This window comes from Lepidochelys kempii, chromosome 23 (genome assembly GCF_965140285.1).
Source record: "Lepidochelys kempii isolate rLepKem1 chromosome 23, rLepKem1.hap1, whole genome shotgun sequence".
In the NCBI taxonomy this organism is placed as follows: Eukaryota; Metazoa; Chordata; order Testudines; family Cheloniidae; genus Lepidochelys; species Lepidochelys kempii.
The window spans coordinates 9,313,282-9,331,137 of NC_136402.1; the positions used below are offsets into that span (position 1 = coordinate 9,313,282).

Consider the following 17,856-nt stretch of genomic DNA (forward strand, 5'->3'; position numbering starts at 1 on the left):
GAATAAAGCTGGGCCCCCGAGCCCTGCCAGTAACTCACCAACGGGCTCCCCCAGGGCGGTGAGATCAGAAAAGCCTCGCAGGGGACTGAGACACAAACGGCGGGCGCTGCCCGGCCCTGGGCTTGGGGCTGCTCTGGGTGCTCGCCACACCCACGGCCAGCCCGGGCCCCCTGTCCCCGGCCCAGCTCCGCGGGCCCCCCGCGCTCCGGGCCCGGCCACCACGTGTCTGTCCCCTCTGGCCGAGACGCGGGCCCAGCTTCCGGCGGCCGGGGAAGAGCTGTCGGGTGGCTGGGGCGGGGGAGTCGGCGCCCCCCGCCCGGCCCTTCCCTGCCTCTGCAGGTGGCCGGAAGCGCTGCCGAGCCGGGAGCTGCGGGCAGGGAGGCGAGATGCGGGTGGCCCCGGCGGCGGCCCCGGCGTGAGGGCCGCGGCCAGAGGGCCCTGGGCCGGCGAGAGCGCTGGCGGGTAAGGCCAGGTTCGGCCCGAGCTGCCTCCCGCCCGCGGGCCGCTGGTCCCGCCGGGCAGGGGGCGCGGGCAGCGGGCGCTAGGCTGGCGGGGCAGGGGGTGCCCGGGCACTGGCCGAGCCCAGCCGGAGCGGGCCGCCTTGCCCAGCGCGGGGCTTTCCCGTTTTACGGGGATGAGCTCACCAGGGCCCGTAGCCAATGGGGCGGCGGCCGCCGGCGGAGCTGGGGAATTCCAGAGCCGTCGCCTCCTCGCTGCCTCCCTGACTGGGGCTTTGGGGGAGCGAGCCCAGCGCGGGGAGCCGAGCGCCAGGCCCCGCCATGCGGGACACCAGGGGACGGCAGCCGCGGCCGGAGGAGCTGGCTCTCCCGCGGGGTGAGGGGCCGGCGCTGCAGGCGCGGGGCACGGAGCCGCGGGGCCGCTCTCCGGGGCAGGGGCGGCTCCTGCCAGCGTTAGGGAGGGTCGGGGGGGGGATTGCAGCTTGGCCCAGGGGGACCCTGAGGCCGGGGGGGGGGCGAGCGACCCCTGGGAGCGAGAGGGGCCTGCGGCAGGCGCCCCCGGGGGATGGGGAAGGCGCGGGGGCGAGCCCGGGGGATGGGGAGGGCGCTTGAGACGGTGCCTGCGGCTTTGCCGTCCAGCGCAGCCTCCCTCGTGTGAGCATCTGGGACCCTTCAATCGCTGCTTGGTGGCACCGGCCTGGCTTAGGCCCTCGCCCGCTCTGCCTGGCGCCCGGGACCCGCTCCCGAGCGCTGGGCTCTCTGAGTTGGTGCTTGGCTGGGGTTAGGGTCTCTCCTTGCTGTCTCTGCTCACAGCTGGAGCTTGGGGGGGTGTCGCCGCCTTCTGGGCCAGGCGCTTGCAGAGCTCAATCTTTCTGGGATCTCCCTAAGCACCTGCCACAGCCACAATCAGCAGGAGCCACCTGCTGATTCCCCTGCCAGGTGCTGTGTGGGGTGGCAGTGGGCGGGGCATAAGGCTGGTTGCTGTTGATTGATGGGGTAATAATGTGTCTTGTCTTTTTAGGTGCTGCTCTTCCAGACCCCGGCCTGGTCATGGCACATACAGCACAGGCCTCTGGTAAGGGAGCTGCAATCTCAGATGAAGGTAACCCCCTTCCCTGCTAAAACTGATAATGCTTCTGCCTTGGCTAGCACTGTCCACGGTCCGGGTATGGTACAGGAACGAGAGCATGAATCTGTCCAGCAGCCCCATCGCATGGGCAGCATCATTGCCCCCATTTTACAGATGGGTAAACTGAGGCACAGAGAGGCCAGACCATGTGGTGAGGGATGGTGGGGGCACGGTGGCAAAGCCAAGTTAAAACCCAGGAATCCAGGCTCCTGGGCCTGTGCTCATTTATGCCAACTGTACAGCCTCCCCACTCCCACGTCTGTAGTCTCCTTCCGCCATGCCTGGCTTGGGCCTGTTGGTGCTGCTCTCCCTCCCTTGACAGCATTATCTCACTCCCTACCCTGATCTCCCAAGGGGCTTGTGGAAATCATGCATTTCAGTCGTGTCCCTACATTTTCTCCCACTCCCCCGCAGCGGGGAGAATCTTGCACAGTTGCAGGAGTTCTGGACTTCAGCACTGTCCCTTGTGCAGCTCTCTAGCTAAGGTAGTATCTCTGCAGCCTGGCATGGACACCTCCCCCCACCCCCCATTCCTCTCATCTGCGTTGGCACCTGCTGCTCAGCTCTCTGTTTCCTGGGGGAGGGGGCAGCTCTTGCTGGTTAAAGGCTCAGTTTGTACTTTCACTGCAGGCTTAGTGGTGCCAGCAATCCCACAGAGCTGAAACTGCCCCATTGCTCCCATCTCCCTGGAGCCCCTTGAAGTCGGAGCGTCCCCCAGCATAGGGACCACCACAGTGCTCATGCACTTTCTCTGGGCTCTGCTGTTGTATGTCTCCAGCTGAGTGGGTGGCAGCCTTTATTCAGCCCCTCCAGTGTGGGGAGGGGCTGGTTTGAGACGTAAACGTTTAAACATCTGAATTAGAAACACTCTTGCTTTCTCTTTCCTTTGCAGATGAATTAGGTGAGTGGACGCTGGGAAATGGGGGTACAGCAACCTCAGGTAAGTGCAAGCACTCTAGGCACATGCGAGTGCAGACCCTGTGCATAGGACCCTGGCTGGAGCAAAGGGGGCAGATATCATGTAAGTGTGGTCTGCAGAGGGAGGGGCAATGCAAGACAAATCCTGCAGTCCTTCCTCATGCACCCTCCCCATGAAGTCAATTCCAGAGCTTCAGCATTTGGGCCCAAAGAGCAGGTAAGGGAATACCTGGGAAATGGGACCACATACAAGCCAACAGCTTGCAGGCATGCCTCCTGCAGCATTCCAGGGATCCACCTGCACTCTTTCCAAACTGCCGAGGGGCCTGGCGGCCGGGAGAACAGTGAGCGTGGTACAAAGCTCACACAAGCTGAGAAGAGTTACCATTCCATACATCCAACTTCTAGGAAAACAGTGGGACGTCCTGGAATATTGAGAAGCAAACAAGTACGTTAAGAATGCTTGGCATTCACCTCCACTCCTGGCTCCTCAGCTAGCTTTCTGGCCATGGTACGATGTTTGTAGCCAAAAAGCCACTGCCCTGAGCAAATACCAGCTTTGTGCTCATGAGAGAGAAGAGGCAGTTCTTACCATGGCACAGGCTGTCTCTTTAAAGCGGGACCCACAATTAAGGGGGCTCTGTGAGAAACTGGGTTAGGACTTAAAAAAATTAATTGGTTAGTTTAAAAAAAAGGGAGTTAGTAATGTCCCTTGAATGGGGGCTCTGACCTAGTGGTAAAGCAGAGTGGAAGGTCTGGCGTCGTTCTCTCCTTACGCTCTCTTAGGCTGATGCTTCTCAGGAAGACCAGGTCCATATGCAGAGTTGCACCAGTTTAGCTGAAAGCATGCCACAAAGTGCAGTGTTTGTGTGGGGACACTTATGTCAGGTTCCACCTGGTTTAGCTTGCACTGATGCCTGCCATGTTCAGACTGAGGGTGGAAGAGGGTCTGCACACAGAGTTGCGCTGATGTCTCTAACCTGATACGGCGTCACACCTTTACCTGAACTGGTGTGACAGAGACCTTTTTCATAGATTCCAAGCTCAGAAGGAACCACTGAGATCGTGTAGTCTGACCTCCTGTATACCACAGGCCAGAGACTACAAGGCGCCCAGGGTGCTAGGGCTGCAGGGAGGTTGGGCGGGCAGTTCTAGTGGGAGGAGGTGCCTGACTGTCAGGGCCATGGGGTGGGCAGGCCAGCTGATTGGGTGAGGGACCTGGGTGCTAGGGCTGTGGCCTGGCAGACCTAGTTGGTAAAGCATCTGGGCAATAGGGCTGTGGGGAGGGTGGGCCCATCAGGTGAGGCACCTGGGCACCAGGACTGCGTGGAGGGCGGGCTGATCAGGTGAGATGCCTGCACGCTAGGGCTGTGGGGAGGGTGGGCCCACTGGGCGAGGTGCCTGAGCACCACAGCTGCAGGGAGAGCAAGGCCCATCGAGTGAGCCACCTGGGCATCAGGGCTGTGGGTAGGGCGGGCCGACCTAATGTGTGAGGTGAGTGAGGGGCAGGGATGCCTAGGCAAGTGCTGTGAAGTACCTTGGCCAGATTTCCTGCTGCTTGGCACGTGAGCAGTTGCTGACTTCAGTGTAATGTGACCAAGTGTTATTCTTCAGTCAGGACTGGGGTGTTTCAGAGAGACCTGCTCTAGCTCGAACAGGAATGAATTCAGGGAAGCCCTGTAGCCCGTGTTACATGGGAGGTCAGACTGGATGTGCAGGATGGTCCCTTCTGGCCTCACACTCTTGGTCTCTGTGAAAGTGGGTGTGAAACACTCTCAGAGCAGAGCAGGAGCACTCTGCCCTGGTGTGGCTGGTGCAGGCCCTGCAGGGCAGTGACGAATTGGGCCCATTGCTTTTTGGTATCACCCATGTATGTCCACTGACTCGCGCACGCGTACAGAGTCAGTTAAAGGGAGAAAGCTCGCAGTACAAACCTCTGAATCCTCCAGCCCTTGCCTGGGGATCTGCTGCCTTGTTTGCCTGGGCTGGCCCAGTGGTGGCCCTGCAGTGGTGCATGGATCCTCTCGGAGGCTCGAGCCTCTTCCTGTGTGTGCACATGGAGACTGGGCATTCAGAACAAGATCAGTTTAGGCCTGCCCTTTCCCTGGGTCTTGCTAGGGCACTAGTGAGGGTGGAGGTTGGCCCACCATGGCTCTCCTCCAGCCCGTTCCTAGCAGGAGGCCAGCCTGTCCCCTGTCTCACCCTCTGGCTCTGTCCCCGTCCTGCAGAAATCATCGAAGAGTTAATTAAGGAGGATGGATTCCAGCCACAAGCCCTGCCCTTCCTCTCCAAGGCATCTGCCAAGGGCACGGCCAAGCTGGTGCCCAGGGGTTCAAACCCAGCCGTTCCCTCTGGGATGCTGAGGCTAATGGAGCCGACAGGACCTAGCCCACTGCAAGGCGGCTTGCCCTCCTTTGGAAGCTCCCATCCCGCTGTGGCTCATGTCCTGCCACTGGACTCTCAGCCTCCCCTGCTCTCGCAGAGCCTCAGTAGCCTGCAGCTGACGCCCAGGCTGGTGCCCAGGGGGACGACTCCACCCCCTGCCAGCCGGCCCAAGTGGCCTTCGCCCATGCGCTCGCCAAAGGAGCAGTTGGAAGACATGCTGGAGCCTCCCAGGCTGGTGATCACTGAGCAGCCGAAGCAGCGGGGGATGCGCTTCCGCTACGAGTGCGAGGGCAGGTCAGCAGGCAGCATCCTGGGCGAGAGCAGCACGGAGGCCAGCAAGACCCTGCCAGCCATCGAGGTGAGTGTGGGGGAGGAGCAGGGGCCAGTCTCCTCACAGCAGGGAAAGGGGCTGGGGGAGGGTCAGGGCCAGCCTTGGGCTGCCTGCGCCTTGTGTGGCGGGGCCGACTGTTCCTCTATCTGTCCGTTAGTGCCCCCCTCACAGGAGAGGCGGGGACCGGGGACCTGCCCCACTCCCCTCGCTCTCTTCCTGGTTCTTGGCGCCCCACCGAGGTTGGGGGGCGGGGGAGGGGAGGGCTACCAAGGGCCCTGGTCGCTCCTGCTGAGTGCCCATGCTGTAGCACGCCAGCACCTTTGGGCTTGGAAGGGCCCGGTGACTGCCAAACCCTGCCTCTCTCTGCGCAGTCCTGGCCGGCCTAGCACCGCAGCTGGTGGTGGCCATCCAGGGCCCTTCGCTCCCAGTGGCCAGGCCCTGCCCTCGGGTTATCTCTGTGGGTTTTATTGCCATTTCACGCTGTGGCAGTCAGGATCCATGGCTGGAAAGTGGAGCTGGGCAGCCCAGCGGGCGCAGGGTCGCTTGCGGGCTCTGAGCCGCTGAAGGGAGCAGCCGTGCCTTGAGCCCTGCTCCCTGTGGAGAGGGGTGGGCAATTTACTGGGCAGGTTAATTACACATAGACCAGGCTCTGGCTTCACTCACCCCCATGGCGTGGCGGGGGATTCCCAGCGTGGCCTTGGCTCTGATCTCTTGCTCTTTCCCCAGCTGCTGAACTGCCAGAAGATCCCTGAGGTGAAGGTGATTGCGTGCCTGGTGTGGAAGGACTGGCCCTACCGCATCCACCCTCACAGTCTCGTGGGGAAAGACTGCAACAATGGGCTCTGTGAGGTCACCCTGAGGCCCCAGGCCAACCCCAAACACAGGTACCAGCTCCCTGCTCGGCACAGGGACTCCAGGGCCGTCGCCGGGGGTGCTGCTGCGGCCCCACATGCAGTGCAGCGGGCATGGCAGCTCCTCTCCGTGCATGGCTGAGACCCAGCTGTGAACTGGTGCTGACAGAGCTCACGTGGGGGCAGGGCCTGCCGCTCGCAGCTGGACACTGCGCTCCCCCTCGTCCTCTCTGCGAGGCTGAGGGGCTTTGAGGAACGCACGCAGAGGTGGTTTCAGGGTGGCGGTTACTCCCCCGAGTGCTCCCTCCATGATCTCCCCCACCATGTGATCAGCACCCAGTGTCCCCTTGGGGCAAAGTGGGACATCTCAGGCCACATCAACTGAACCGTTCCAAGCCTCTCAGTTACTTCCACGTAAGAATGGCCATACCTGGCTCAGACCAAAGGTCCTTCTATGACGGAGTCACAGGTCTGATGCTCTGGAACTGTTCTGTATGAAGTCAGCCAGGACTCTGGGTAGTGTGACTCCCTCAGGGCACACTGTCCAGGGCAAAGAAGCCCCCTCAACTATAGCCTTCCTGGTCTGACCTCGGAGCATTCAGCATCCCTGTTCACACCATACACTCCTCCTTGGCGGGTCCACCTGGACAGGACCCCTGAGGAAGCCAGAGGGCCCTGCACCCCCACTCCACAGTCAGCAGTGACTCTCAGCCAGCATGTAAAACAGAAGGTTTATTAGTCAACAGGAACACAGCATAGAACAGAGCTTGTTAGCACAGAAATCAGTGACTTTCAGCAAAGTCCATCTTGGGGGGGGGGACCCCAGGCTGGACGTCCTGGACTCCCCTCTCTGAGTCCTAAACAGGAGACTGCCCAGCTTCCAGAGACCCCCCCCACCTCTGACACACCCATTGCCCCTCCTTCGGTCTTTGTCTCGCTTTCCGGGCAAAGTGTCACCTGGTCACGTCCCCCACCTGGGTCTCAGGTTACGAAGGGCATCGGCCATCACTTATGTGCAGGCATCTGGAGCCTCTTCACCTGGCCCCGAGGGTCTCAGCAAAAGTCACACACCCTTATTCCCACCACCTAGGCATAGGTGCGATACACAGGGAAACTGAGGCACACACAGTATTCATGCAAAACACTAAGACTCACATAGGCTCACATGCAACATAATAAGGAGGAAAACCCCACTTTGTCACACCATCTATTCCAGTATCCTGTCTTCCGATAGTGGCCAATGGCAGGTGCCCCAGAGCGAATAAACAGACCACGTAATCATCAAGTGATCCATTCCCTGTTCCCCATTCCCAGCTTCTGGCAAACAGAGGCTAGAGACACCATCCCAGCCCATCTTGGCTAATAGCCATTGATGGACCTATCCTCCATGAATAGACATTGCTGCCCCTAAGCAGCTCGGTAACCTGATTGCGGCCAATGGGTCAGCTGAGGTGAGATCTCCCCACCCTATAGCTTCTGCCATTGTCCTGGTCTGGTGACAGAACAGTCCTCTCCCTGCCCCAGAGCCCACCATGTTGCCCCGTCCTCACCACATGGGAAAACCGACCCCTAGCACAGCAGTTCTCAACCAGGAGTCCAGGAGCCCCTGGGGGATCATGAGCAGGTTTCAGGGGGTCCGCCAAGCAGGGCCAGTGTCAGACTTGTTTGGGGCCAGGGCAGAAAGCCAAAGCCTCACCACATGGGACTGAAGCCTGGGGCCTTGAACCCCACCACCCAGGGCCACATGCCACAGGGCACCACCCTGTGGCATGGGGCCCCTGGCAATGGCCCTGCTTGTACCCCCTAATGCCAGTCCTGGCTTTTATCTGCAGGAAACCAGTCGGTGCGGCGCAGGTGGGCCACGGAGTTTTTATAGCGTGTTGGGGGGGCTCAGAAAGATAAAGGTTGAGAATGCCTGCTCTAGCAAATTGCCCTGGAGCTTGGGGGGAGACTTCATTTGCTTCAGAGGAAGTTAATTAGGCATCTGTTCAAGCTAAGCCAAAGTGAGGTACCCTGACATGACACCGGAGAAGCCACATGAGGACTGCTCAGAACTCAGTGAGCCATGTGCCCACAAGAGCACTGTGAGGACCATTGGCACTGCCATGCAGGCATGTCCCTCCTCGGGGTGGATGCTCTGATTCTGGGGCAAGAGTGGCCTTGTCCTAGGGCAGCCACACCCAGAGCATCCTCTTGTGGCAGGCCATGACACAAGTGCACCTGCTTCAGTTTCCCCCTCCGGTAATCCAATAACTTCACTTCAGACTTTTCTCGCTCAATAATACCCATCCTTGGGGCTGCTCTATTACAAAAACCACAATTAGTTGAATCCCCAACAGAAATCCCATATTCCATTTCCCATACCCCGGGGGCGGGGGACGACAGACATCCGCAAGCCTCTGTCTTTGTTAAGGTGCAGGCCACTCCCTTGCAGGCCTGGCAGGCTCTGGGCTCCATAAGTGAGAGCCTAAGAGAAGCAGGGTCATATCAATCTCCTGACCCCGATGGAAGGGCTGCTTTGCTTTGTGGTCCCAGGTGATGGCACTTCCTGTGCAGAGGTGGGGTTCCTCTCACATGGCCCCTGGCAAAGCGTTGCGTGGGCCACGGTGTCTGGCCATGGCCTTAGCCCCAGCCTTGCCCGCAGCGTCTCCAACACGTCTCTCCTTTGGTTCCCGGCAGTTTTAACAACCTTGGCATCCAGTGCGTGAAGAAGAAAGAGATCGAGGCAGCCATAGAGAAGAAGCTGCAGCTAGGGATCGATCCATTCAAAGGTGCGTGGCCCCAAGGAGCCCTGCCCCCCCCGCTAGCCAGGCAACTCCATTGTGGAGTTAGATGGGTCAGGTACTGGGTCAGGGTGTGACGGGTTGTCACCCCTGGGGTGCAGTTTGGGAGCCATGGGAACCATTGCACCCTTTTAACCCCTCCGGCTTGACTGCCCTTTCCTACACGGCTCTGTTGGTGACTCACCGCCTCTTCAGGCCCTGTAGTCACCCAATGTGACAGCAGGTGGCGCCACACACCCCAACTGACTGACCTGAGTGCCTTACTCAAGGACAGGCAGGAAACAGCAGCCAGTTTCCCAGCTTCTCCACCCTGCACCCTTGCTGGAGTATAAACCCCAGATTGTACCGTCTTGCACTGCACAGGGATGTGTACAACGTAAGCTCATAAAGTTTGCCCTCCCCTCCCTGTGGGAAGGGTATGCACAATACGCTCGTGTTAACCAAGCTGAGATTGTTCCCCAGACATTTCACTCAAAGGTACACTGGCTTAGATAAAGCAAAAGCAAGCTTATTAACTACAAAAAGATAGATTTTAAGTGATAGCAAACAAATCAAAGCAGATTACCTAGTAAGTAAACGAAACCCCAAAGGAAGCCTAAGATACTGGACAGATCGGAAATGAAGTAGCAGTTTCTCACCCTGACTGGTGATAAGCCGGCTGCAGATTCTCAAGGCACAAGCAGCGCTTGCTTTGCAGCTTGGCCTCCCCACCCCGTTCCAAGTCCTTTTCTTTCGGAGCTTCTCTCAGGTGTTGAGTTGTGGGGGGGTAAAGAATGCCAGATGACGTCACTCCCTGCCTTATATAGCTTTTCCAAATGGTGGGTACCCTTTGTTTCAAACTTGGTTCCCAGACTAGTTTGTGGAAAAATACAGGTACCCAAAATGGAGTTCAGAGTCATGTGATCTGGTCACATGCCCTTGCAGAGTCATAGCAGCCATTACTTACAAGCTGGCCGAAATGTTTACAGGTCGGCTAAGCTATTCCACAGCCCATTATCTTTGCTGATGGGCCATTAGCACTGTCTGGCTTCTTCATTGTTGTACCTGAAAGGCTGGCTGTGGGTGTTTTCCAGAGTAAGCCCATTTGAAATACAGTTCCATAGTCAATATTTGTAACTTCAGATACAAAAATGATACATGCATACCGATAGGATAATCATATTCAGCAAATCATAACTTTTCCAATGACACCTCACATGACCCAACTTTTACAAAATGCATCATAATTGTGCCACAATCATATCTTAATAATATTACTATGATGAATATGGGATGCAGTGTCACACTCCACGCCCCCCAATTTACATGCCCAGGCTGACCCTCAGAGCTGCCACCCCCAATGCATGCTCCTGCCCCACCCCCAAAGCTTCCAGAGCTGCTCCCCCAACACGTCCCACCCATAGCACCCCCCCAAGCTCCTGCAAGTCCCCCAGGTTCCCCTCCCCAATGCACACACCCACCCTGCCCTGCCTGAGTCCCCCTGCGTCCCCACACGCACCCACCCACCCTGATTCCGCCCAAGTCCCCTCCCCCACACACACCAGAATCCCGCAGAGCCCCCTGCCAACACTCGTGTTCATCCTGACTCCATTGCCCCCAGAGCCCACCAACACACCCCCCACCACCAAGTCCCCCCAGGGCCCTCTCCTCAAACACAGGCACTCACTCTGACTTCCCTCCAGCCCAACCACCCCCACTGTTTCCAATGGACTAAAGGGCTGTCACGGAGCCCCAGAATCGGGGCTACACCCCCAGCTTTGGAACAGCCTCCTGGAGGAACCCGTCAGTGGGCTAGGCCACCCAGGGATCTCACTCATCCTCCAGGGCCAGCCATGTAGCCTCCTTGCCTCTGAGACTGAACTTCTGGGCCGTAGCCCTCCTGCCACAGCCCCCTACTGCAGGGACTGACACCCCCAGCAGCATTTGCAGGGACTCCTGGCAGAACAGTTGGGTTTATTGGTCCCTGGAGCCCAGCATGGGACATCCCCAGGTTCTTGCAGAGACATGGAGGTTAAAGCATTGTCTGGCCTGGTCAGCCCAGGCCCAGCCAAGCTGGAGTGATCCCCATGGCCAGGCTCTGTCTCTCTTCCCGTCTGATCTCCTTGGTCAGTCCCCAGATGAGAGCCCCAGCTCCTTCCAGAGCTGGCTCTTACCCCCCACCTCCCCATCCTTTGCTCTCCAGCTGCGGGTTCTGCTCAGCTCCCCCGCTGAGAGGTCGGGAAATCCAGCTCTCTCTGGGTTGCCGGTTGTTAGGTGTCAATGCCCTGATGACTGGATTTGCCATTATCCTTTTGGATTCTCCATTGATACAGAGTTGGTTTCAGCCAGTCCTTTTCCAATGACCTGTTCTCTGTGTCTCCGCAAAAAATAAACACCCTTTCCCCCCGACCCAGTTAACTATGCAGCACATAGGGCTACCCACTATTCATACAAAACATTGTGAAAAATTCCCACTTTGTCCCATCTCTTCCCCTTTGAGACTGAACTGAGTGGGGTCACTTTGGCCGGTGACCTGGGGAAGTTCAGGTACCTCTTTCAGTGACAGAGCATCTGCTCTAACATTGGCATTCCCACTAACATGAATCACTTCCTTATCATAATCTTGGAGGATCAGACTCCAGCTCAGAAGCATGGCATTAGCCCTTTCCATTTGATGTAGCCACGTTAGAGGACAGTGGTCAGTATACACGGTAAAGAGCCATGCAAATAGATACAGCTGCAGCTTTTTAAGGGCCCACCCAACGGCCAGGTGTTCTTTCTCCATGGTAGCATAGTTCTGCTTCTGGGGCAGTAGTTTCTTACTCAGGTATGCAATTGTGTGTCTCTCCCCCATAGCATTGGCTTGCATTAGCACCACGCCCAGCCCTGTGTCTGAGGCATCTGTGAACACCAGGAAGGGCTCGTCAAAGTCTGGGTTTACTAGAACTGGATCCTGGCTTAGAGCCTCCTTCGACGAACAGAGAGGCCCCTGGCACTGCTTGGTCCAGACCACCTTGTCTGTCTTACCCTTTTTTGTACAGTTTAGTGATGGGAGCTGGTAGGGAGCTAAAGTGGGGTACAAACCTTTGGCAGCACCCCACCATCCCAGTAAAGGTCTGGGTCTGTTTTCTGGTTTTGGGGCAGCTGGTGGAGGGATGCCAAGAGAGGGGTGATGGGGGAAAAGCGATGGGCTGGGAGAATGAGCTTTGCAGCCGCATTCTGCACAGCACAGTGTAGAGCGAGGATGCATGTGTCAAGGCCGGAGAGAAGGATGTTGAGGTGTTCAGGACACGTGATGCTGAGAACCTGAAGGAGTTTTAGCTCTGGAGGGATGGGAAAGGCAGGATCTTCGAGATGTTCTGCAGAAAGAATTGGCAAGAGTTGGACACAGGCTGGCTTGCCTCAGCTTGGGGTATAGCTCTGGGATGGCTTTCCAAACTCTGCAGGGGCGCTCTCCTCCTGGAGCCTCAGGATACTGAATGCCCCGCTCTCTCTCTGCAGCTGGCTCCCTGAAGAATCACCAGGAGGTGGACATGAACGTGGTGAGGATCTGCTTCCAGGCCTCATATCAGGAGCCCTCAGGACAGATCCGGCACCTCAACCCCGTCCTCTCTGAGCCCATCTTTGACAAGAGTAGGTAGCTGGGCTGTGGCAGGGGAGGGCAGGGCAGGGTGGAACGGAGCGATGCAGCGGGCCATGGTGATGCCAGAGGAGGGAATGTGGTCAAGCCCACTTTCCCTAGGATGACAGAGTGCTGGACAGAGGGCAGGATCAGAACTGCAGCTGTGTCCCTGATGTTTGGACACCCAGCCTGGGCTGGGGACTGCGGGGGGGGGATGTTTCTGAGGGAAAGGAGACTCACTGCAATAGCTCAGCCTACCTTGGCTGAGTGAGAGAACAGCGTCACTAGGCTGGAGCCTGCCAGGGCCCTGGCTGAGAGAACTGGGCTGGGCAGTCCAGTGCTGTGTAGGCTGTTTGTGTTGTCGTGGTGTGTGTGCCAGGTACACACATACCGGGCTGGTATTGCAGCGGTGCCCTGATGGGACTGGGCAGCCCTGTGCTGGACGGGCCGTTTGGGGCCGGGCTGGTATTGCAGCGGTGCCCTGGTGGGACTGGGCAGCCCTGTGCCGGACGGGCCGTTTGGGGCATGGCTGGTATTGCAGCGGTGCCATGCTTGGTCCTATACGGACCAGTAGGAAGAGATGGTGTCTGCACTTGAGAGTTCACACTAGGGACGGGACATGTGGAGGTGCTGGGAGTGATTGTTAGCGCCACATTTAACCGGTGGATAGGATCTGTTCCCAGTGGCCCTGGCCATCTCCTGTCCCTATGGCAGACGGGGGCTCCTGGGGGGATCTGAACAAGGAGACGGGAGTGGTTTACAGGCCAATTCGTGGACAGCCGCCAGCCTATCCACTGGTGTGCATTAGTGCACTCTGCTTGGAGGAATGGCAGCCCGCCTCCTGTGTGTCATGGGCCCTGCACTGCCAATGGCTGATGGAGGCTCTTGTGGGCATTCAGAGCAGGCTGCCAGCACTGTGAGGCTCTGGGTGGCTGCGGGGTGCAAAACAGTGACCATGTGAAGACTGAGATGGCTGCAGATTTGTGACTGGCATAACCTGGTGCTTGCCTGGCAGCAGCACCATGTCTGTTCCCTGGCACAGGGCACCCCCACCTGGCCCCAGAGCTGACGCCACCCAGGTCAGGCAAATAACCAGAATGAATTTTTACAAGTGTCAGCATAGCCCCATTGGCCTTTTCAGAGGCTGCGGGTCCCCCATGCCTGCTGGCCAGCCCTGCATGGTAGGGCAGGGATGGAGGTGGGATGCCTCATTCCTGCCGGCCAGCCCTGCATTGTGGGGCAGGAGTAGAGCGGGGATCCCCCGTGCCTGGTCAGCTGTGTGTGGCAGGGGAGGGATGGGAGGGTCCCTCGTACCAGCCAGCCAGCCCTGCATGGTGGCGGGTAGGATGGGGTGGCTCCCTGATACCAGCTGGCCCCATGTGGCTGGGGAAGGATGGAGCAGGGTGGGGAGATCTGTGTGGTGGCTGAACTGAGTCTTGGCATGTGCAGAATCCACAAACACATCAGAGCTGAGGATCTGCCGGATGAATAAGGAGTACGGGCCCTGCACGGGTGGGGAGGAACTCTACCTGCTCTGCGACAAAGTCCAGAAAGGTAACGGAGGGGAAGGGGGTTAGCGGACTGGGGCGGTGGGAGGGGGTCTGCTAGAATGGGGGGTGGGAGGAGGCATGGAGCTCTGGTAGAAGGGGAAGGGGTTGGGGGGGAGGGCAAATGGGCTGGTTCTGGAGCCCTGCTACACCGAGAGGCGAGGGGAGGTGATGGTGTGGGGCCTTTGCGGGGCACATGCTTATTCAGAAGTTTGTAGAGCTCAAGGCCAGGAGGACCCATTAGATTAGCCAGTCTGACCCCTGCATCGCACAGGCCATTGCATTGCATGGAACTGCCCTGTGCAGCATCCAAGGACATAGTTACACCAGAGGGTTTCAGTCCTCGGACACTGTGGTGCTGACAGCCGCAGGCAGAGGACTGGAGAGACCCAGGTGCCCTCAGGCCCCTGCCACGGCAGAGAGTTGATGAGATGAGACGTGGCCAGCTGATCTACACCTGTCAGCCGGGAAAGGTGAAATGCCCCAAGGTCCTGTCAGTCTGATCTGGGGAGGAGGATTCCTGCCCTGCTCCAAACCTGGAGGTTAGCGTGACCCTGAGCAAGTATGTGAAACCCAGCAGCCAGACAAGTAGGCAGGGAATTCTCTGTGCTACCATACCTTGTGGGCATGGGGTCTCCTCCCATAGCAGCTGAATCTGGGCCCCAATCTGCCCTCAGGGGCTCTGTCCCCAGCTCCTCCCATCCAACCCAGTCTCCCGGGGCACCCCCTTGCCTGCCAGTCAACTCCCCAGCCCTCACCCCGCATCCCCCGCAGAGGACATTGCCGTGGTCTTCCGGAGGGACGCGTGGGAGAGCAAGGCGGACTTCTCGCAGGCCGACGTGCACCGTCAGATAGCCATCGTCTTCAAGACACCCCCGTACCAGCACCTGGACATCCTGGAGCCGGTGGAGGTGGAGGTATATCTGCAGCGCCTGACAGACAGCGTCTGCAGCGAGCCCTTCCTTTTCACCTACCTGCCCAAGGACCACGGTAACCGCCACCCCATAATGTCCTTCACAGCCCTTCGGGGAAAGGGGAGGGCCCAGAGCAGGACCTCAGGGGAAGGGGCATCAGGGGAGCCCAGAGCAGTCCCCGCCAGCCACAGCCCCTCATGGGTAGAGGGGTTGGGGGGCCCAGTGGCGCCCCTGCCAGTCACAGTTCCTGAGGGCGAGGGGGAGGACTGGTCACAGTCCTTCGGGGATAGGGAGGGTCAGAGGGGCCCAGCACAGCCCCTGCCAATCATAGCCCTGTTGGTGGAGAAAAGGGGTCATGAGACCCCAGAGCAGCTTCTGCTGCTCACAGCTCCTTGGTGGGGACCAGAGCAGCCCCCACCAATCACAGCCTTGTTGGGAGGGATGGGGGGCATGGGAGCCCAGAGCAACCACCATCAGTCACAGCCCCGTTGCGCGGGAGTGGGAGAACAGGGGCCAGAGCAGTCCCCACTAGTCACAGCCCCTCGGGGGAAGGGGGACTCATGGGGCCCAGAGTAGCCCCTGCCATATGCAGCCCCTCAGGGAAAGAAGGGGTCGGGTCATCCAGAGCAGCCATCGCTGATTATAGCCCTCTGGAGAGGGTTGGGGGAGAGCAGAGCAGCCCCAATGGACAAAGCCACATCAAGGGGGAAGGGCGGGTCAGGGGGCCCAGAGCAGCCCCTGCCGCACGCAACCCCTCAGGGAAAGGGGGGTCAGGGGGGCCCAGAGCAGCCCCAATGGACACAGTCACATCGGGGGTGAGAAAGGGGGGTCAAGCGGGCACAGAGCAGCCCCTGCTGGTCACAGCCCCTCACGGAAAGGGGAGTCAGGGGCCCCAGAGCAGCCCCTGCTGGTCACAGCCCCACAGGGTGGAGCAGGCACGTGCCCAGCTGGTGCCAGGCAGGTTTCGGGAGCCTGTGGGCAGAGGCCTGTGTCAGTTTCCCATGGTTCAGGCCACACCCTCCTCTGCCTCAATCTCTACAGACACATATGGGGTGCACGTGAAGAGGAAGCGGGGGATGCCAGATGTCCTGGAGGAGCTCTCAGCATCAGGTGAGTGTGCGGGCCTCACGCCAGGGCAGGCTGGGGGGCTGTGGGGATCAGGCTGGCCTGGGCTATGGCCCTTGCAAGAAGCTCTTGGCTCCTGGGCTGGCTCTGCCCATGCCAGGGGTGACTGATGGCTCCAGCCTGGCCCTGGAGTTTCCGGTGGGATGGGAGGAGGCCCTGGGTTCCCAGCTCTGCCTCTGGCCGGCTGGGGAGTCACTCCCCTCAGTGTGCCCCCATCTGCAGAACGGCACCAGGGATCTGACTCCTTGGCAGAGCACTTGAAAAGGAGGACTTGTGGCACCTTAGAGACTAACAAATTTATTTGAGCATAAGCTTTCATGAGCTACAGCCCACTTCACTGGATGCATGCAGTGGAAAATACAGTAGGGAGATTTTATATACACAGAGAACATGAAACAATGGATTTTACCATACACACTGTAACCTGAGTGATCACTTAAGGTGAGCTATTACCAGCAGGAGAGAAAAAAACCCTTTTGTAGTGATAATCAAGGTGGGCCATGTCCATCAGTTGACAAGAACGTGTGAGGAACAGTGTGTGGGGGGAAATAAACATGGGGAAATAGTTTTACTTTGTGTAATGACACATCCATTCCCAGTCTTTATTTTGCAAACTGGACACCATTAAATTAGGCTTGAATCCACACCGCTCAGCGTGACGGCCTGATCCCCACCCCACTCCACACCGCTCAGCGTGACAGCCTGGTCCCCTCCCCCTCCACTCCACACCGCTCAGCGTGATGGCCTGGTCCCCTCCCCCCCCAATCCACACCGCTCAGCGTGATGGCCTGGTCCCCTCCCCCCCAATCCACACCGCTCAGCGTGACGGCCTGGTCCCCCACGCCATCCACACCGCTCAGCGTGACGGCCTGATCCCCTCCCCCACGCCATCCACACCGCTCAGCGTGACGGCCTGATCCCCTCCCCCACGCCATCCACACCGCTCAGCGTGACGGCCTGGTCCCCCACGCCATCCACACCGCTCAGCGTGATGGCCTGGTCCCCTCCCCCCCAATCCACACCGCTCAGCGTGACGGCCTGGTCCCCTCCCCCCCAATCCACACCGCTCAGTATGATGGCCTGGTCCCCCCATCCAGACTGCTCAGCATCATGGCCTGATCCCCCCTGCACATCCACATTGCTCAGCTTGAGGGCCAGTCCCCCACATCCCCTGCTCAGAGTGACGGGTCGATGGAGTGCAGCCTTCAGGCACCTGCTGTCTGAGGGGACGGGGGAATCTTGCAGGGGCTGCTCCCATCAGGCTTGCTGCTGCAGTCATAGGTGGCTTTTGGCTCCTTCGGGTGCCCATTGTGGGGCTAGGTTGTGCCCGTGCTAGGGCACTGTGAAGTGCCTTCTCTTCTTGTCCCTTAGACCCTCATGGGATTGAAGCCAAGAAGAGGAAGAAGAAGCCAGGCTACATGGACCATTTCATCACGCCCCAGACAGCAGGTCAGTTGTCTTGTGTCAGGATGTGGATGGGCACAAGGCTGGCTGGTGCCTCTGAGCAGGGACCCCCCCCATATGGTGTATTTGTCTAGGGGGGGTGCAGTGTTCCCTTCCTACACATGGGAGGGGAGCAGATGGGGCCCAGGGGGTGCTATGACCCCCTCCACACTGGGCAGGAGGAAGGTGGGGGCATCCAGGGATCACAGTGACCCCTTTCACATGGCAGGGGCAGGTTGGGGCATCTGGGGTTGGCATAATGACCTCCTCCCCATGGGGGAAGATAGGGGGAAGCCTGAGGGGGACACACTGATCCCCCATGTGGGGACCTGGGGGCACAATGATTCCCACACTTAGGGGGCAGTGGGGTT

At 59.0% G+C, this 17,856-nt stretch overlaps 1 protein-coding gene across 6 annotated transcripts in view; it reads left to right on the top strand.

Annotated features, from left to right (window-relative positions):
• Nucleotides 1-17,856, top strand: part of RELB (RELB proto-oncogene, NF-kB subunit) — a 20,903-nt gene continuing 3,047 nt past the window's right edge. The window contains exons 1-11 of one of the 6 annotated variants that reach the window (XM_073322286.2): nucleotides 1-462; nucleotides 1,480-1,560; nucleotides 2,480-2,527; nucleotides 4,734-5,248; nucleotides 5,948-6,105; nucleotides 8,752-8,843; nucleotides 12,336-12,467; nucleotides 13,906-14,010; nucleotides 14,778-14,993; nucleotides 15,959-16,027; nucleotides 17,414-17,491. In XM_073322286.2, the coding sequence (XP_073178387.2) occupies nucleotides 1,509-1,560; nucleotides 2,480-2,527; nucleotides 4,734-5,248; nucleotides 5,948-6,105; nucleotides 8,752-8,843; nucleotides 12,336-12,467; nucleotides 13,906-14,010; nucleotides 14,778-14,993; nucleotides 15,959-16,027; nucleotides 17,414-17,491 (1,465 nt within the window). In that variant the 5' untranslated portion in view covers nucleotides 1-462; nucleotides 1,480-1,508. Of the gene's footprint in view, nucleotides 463-530; nucleotides 835-1,479; nucleotides 1,561-2,479; nucleotides 2,528-2,683; nucleotides 5,249-5,947; nucleotides 6,106-8,751; nucleotides 8,844-12,335; nucleotides 12,468-13,905; nucleotides 14,011-14,777; nucleotides 14,994-15,958; nucleotides 16,028-17,413; nucleotides 17,492-17,856 lie in introns of those variants that run through there. The other 5 variants (XM_073322287.2, XM_073322284.2, XM_073322285.2 and 2 more) reach the window with 5 other exon arrangements.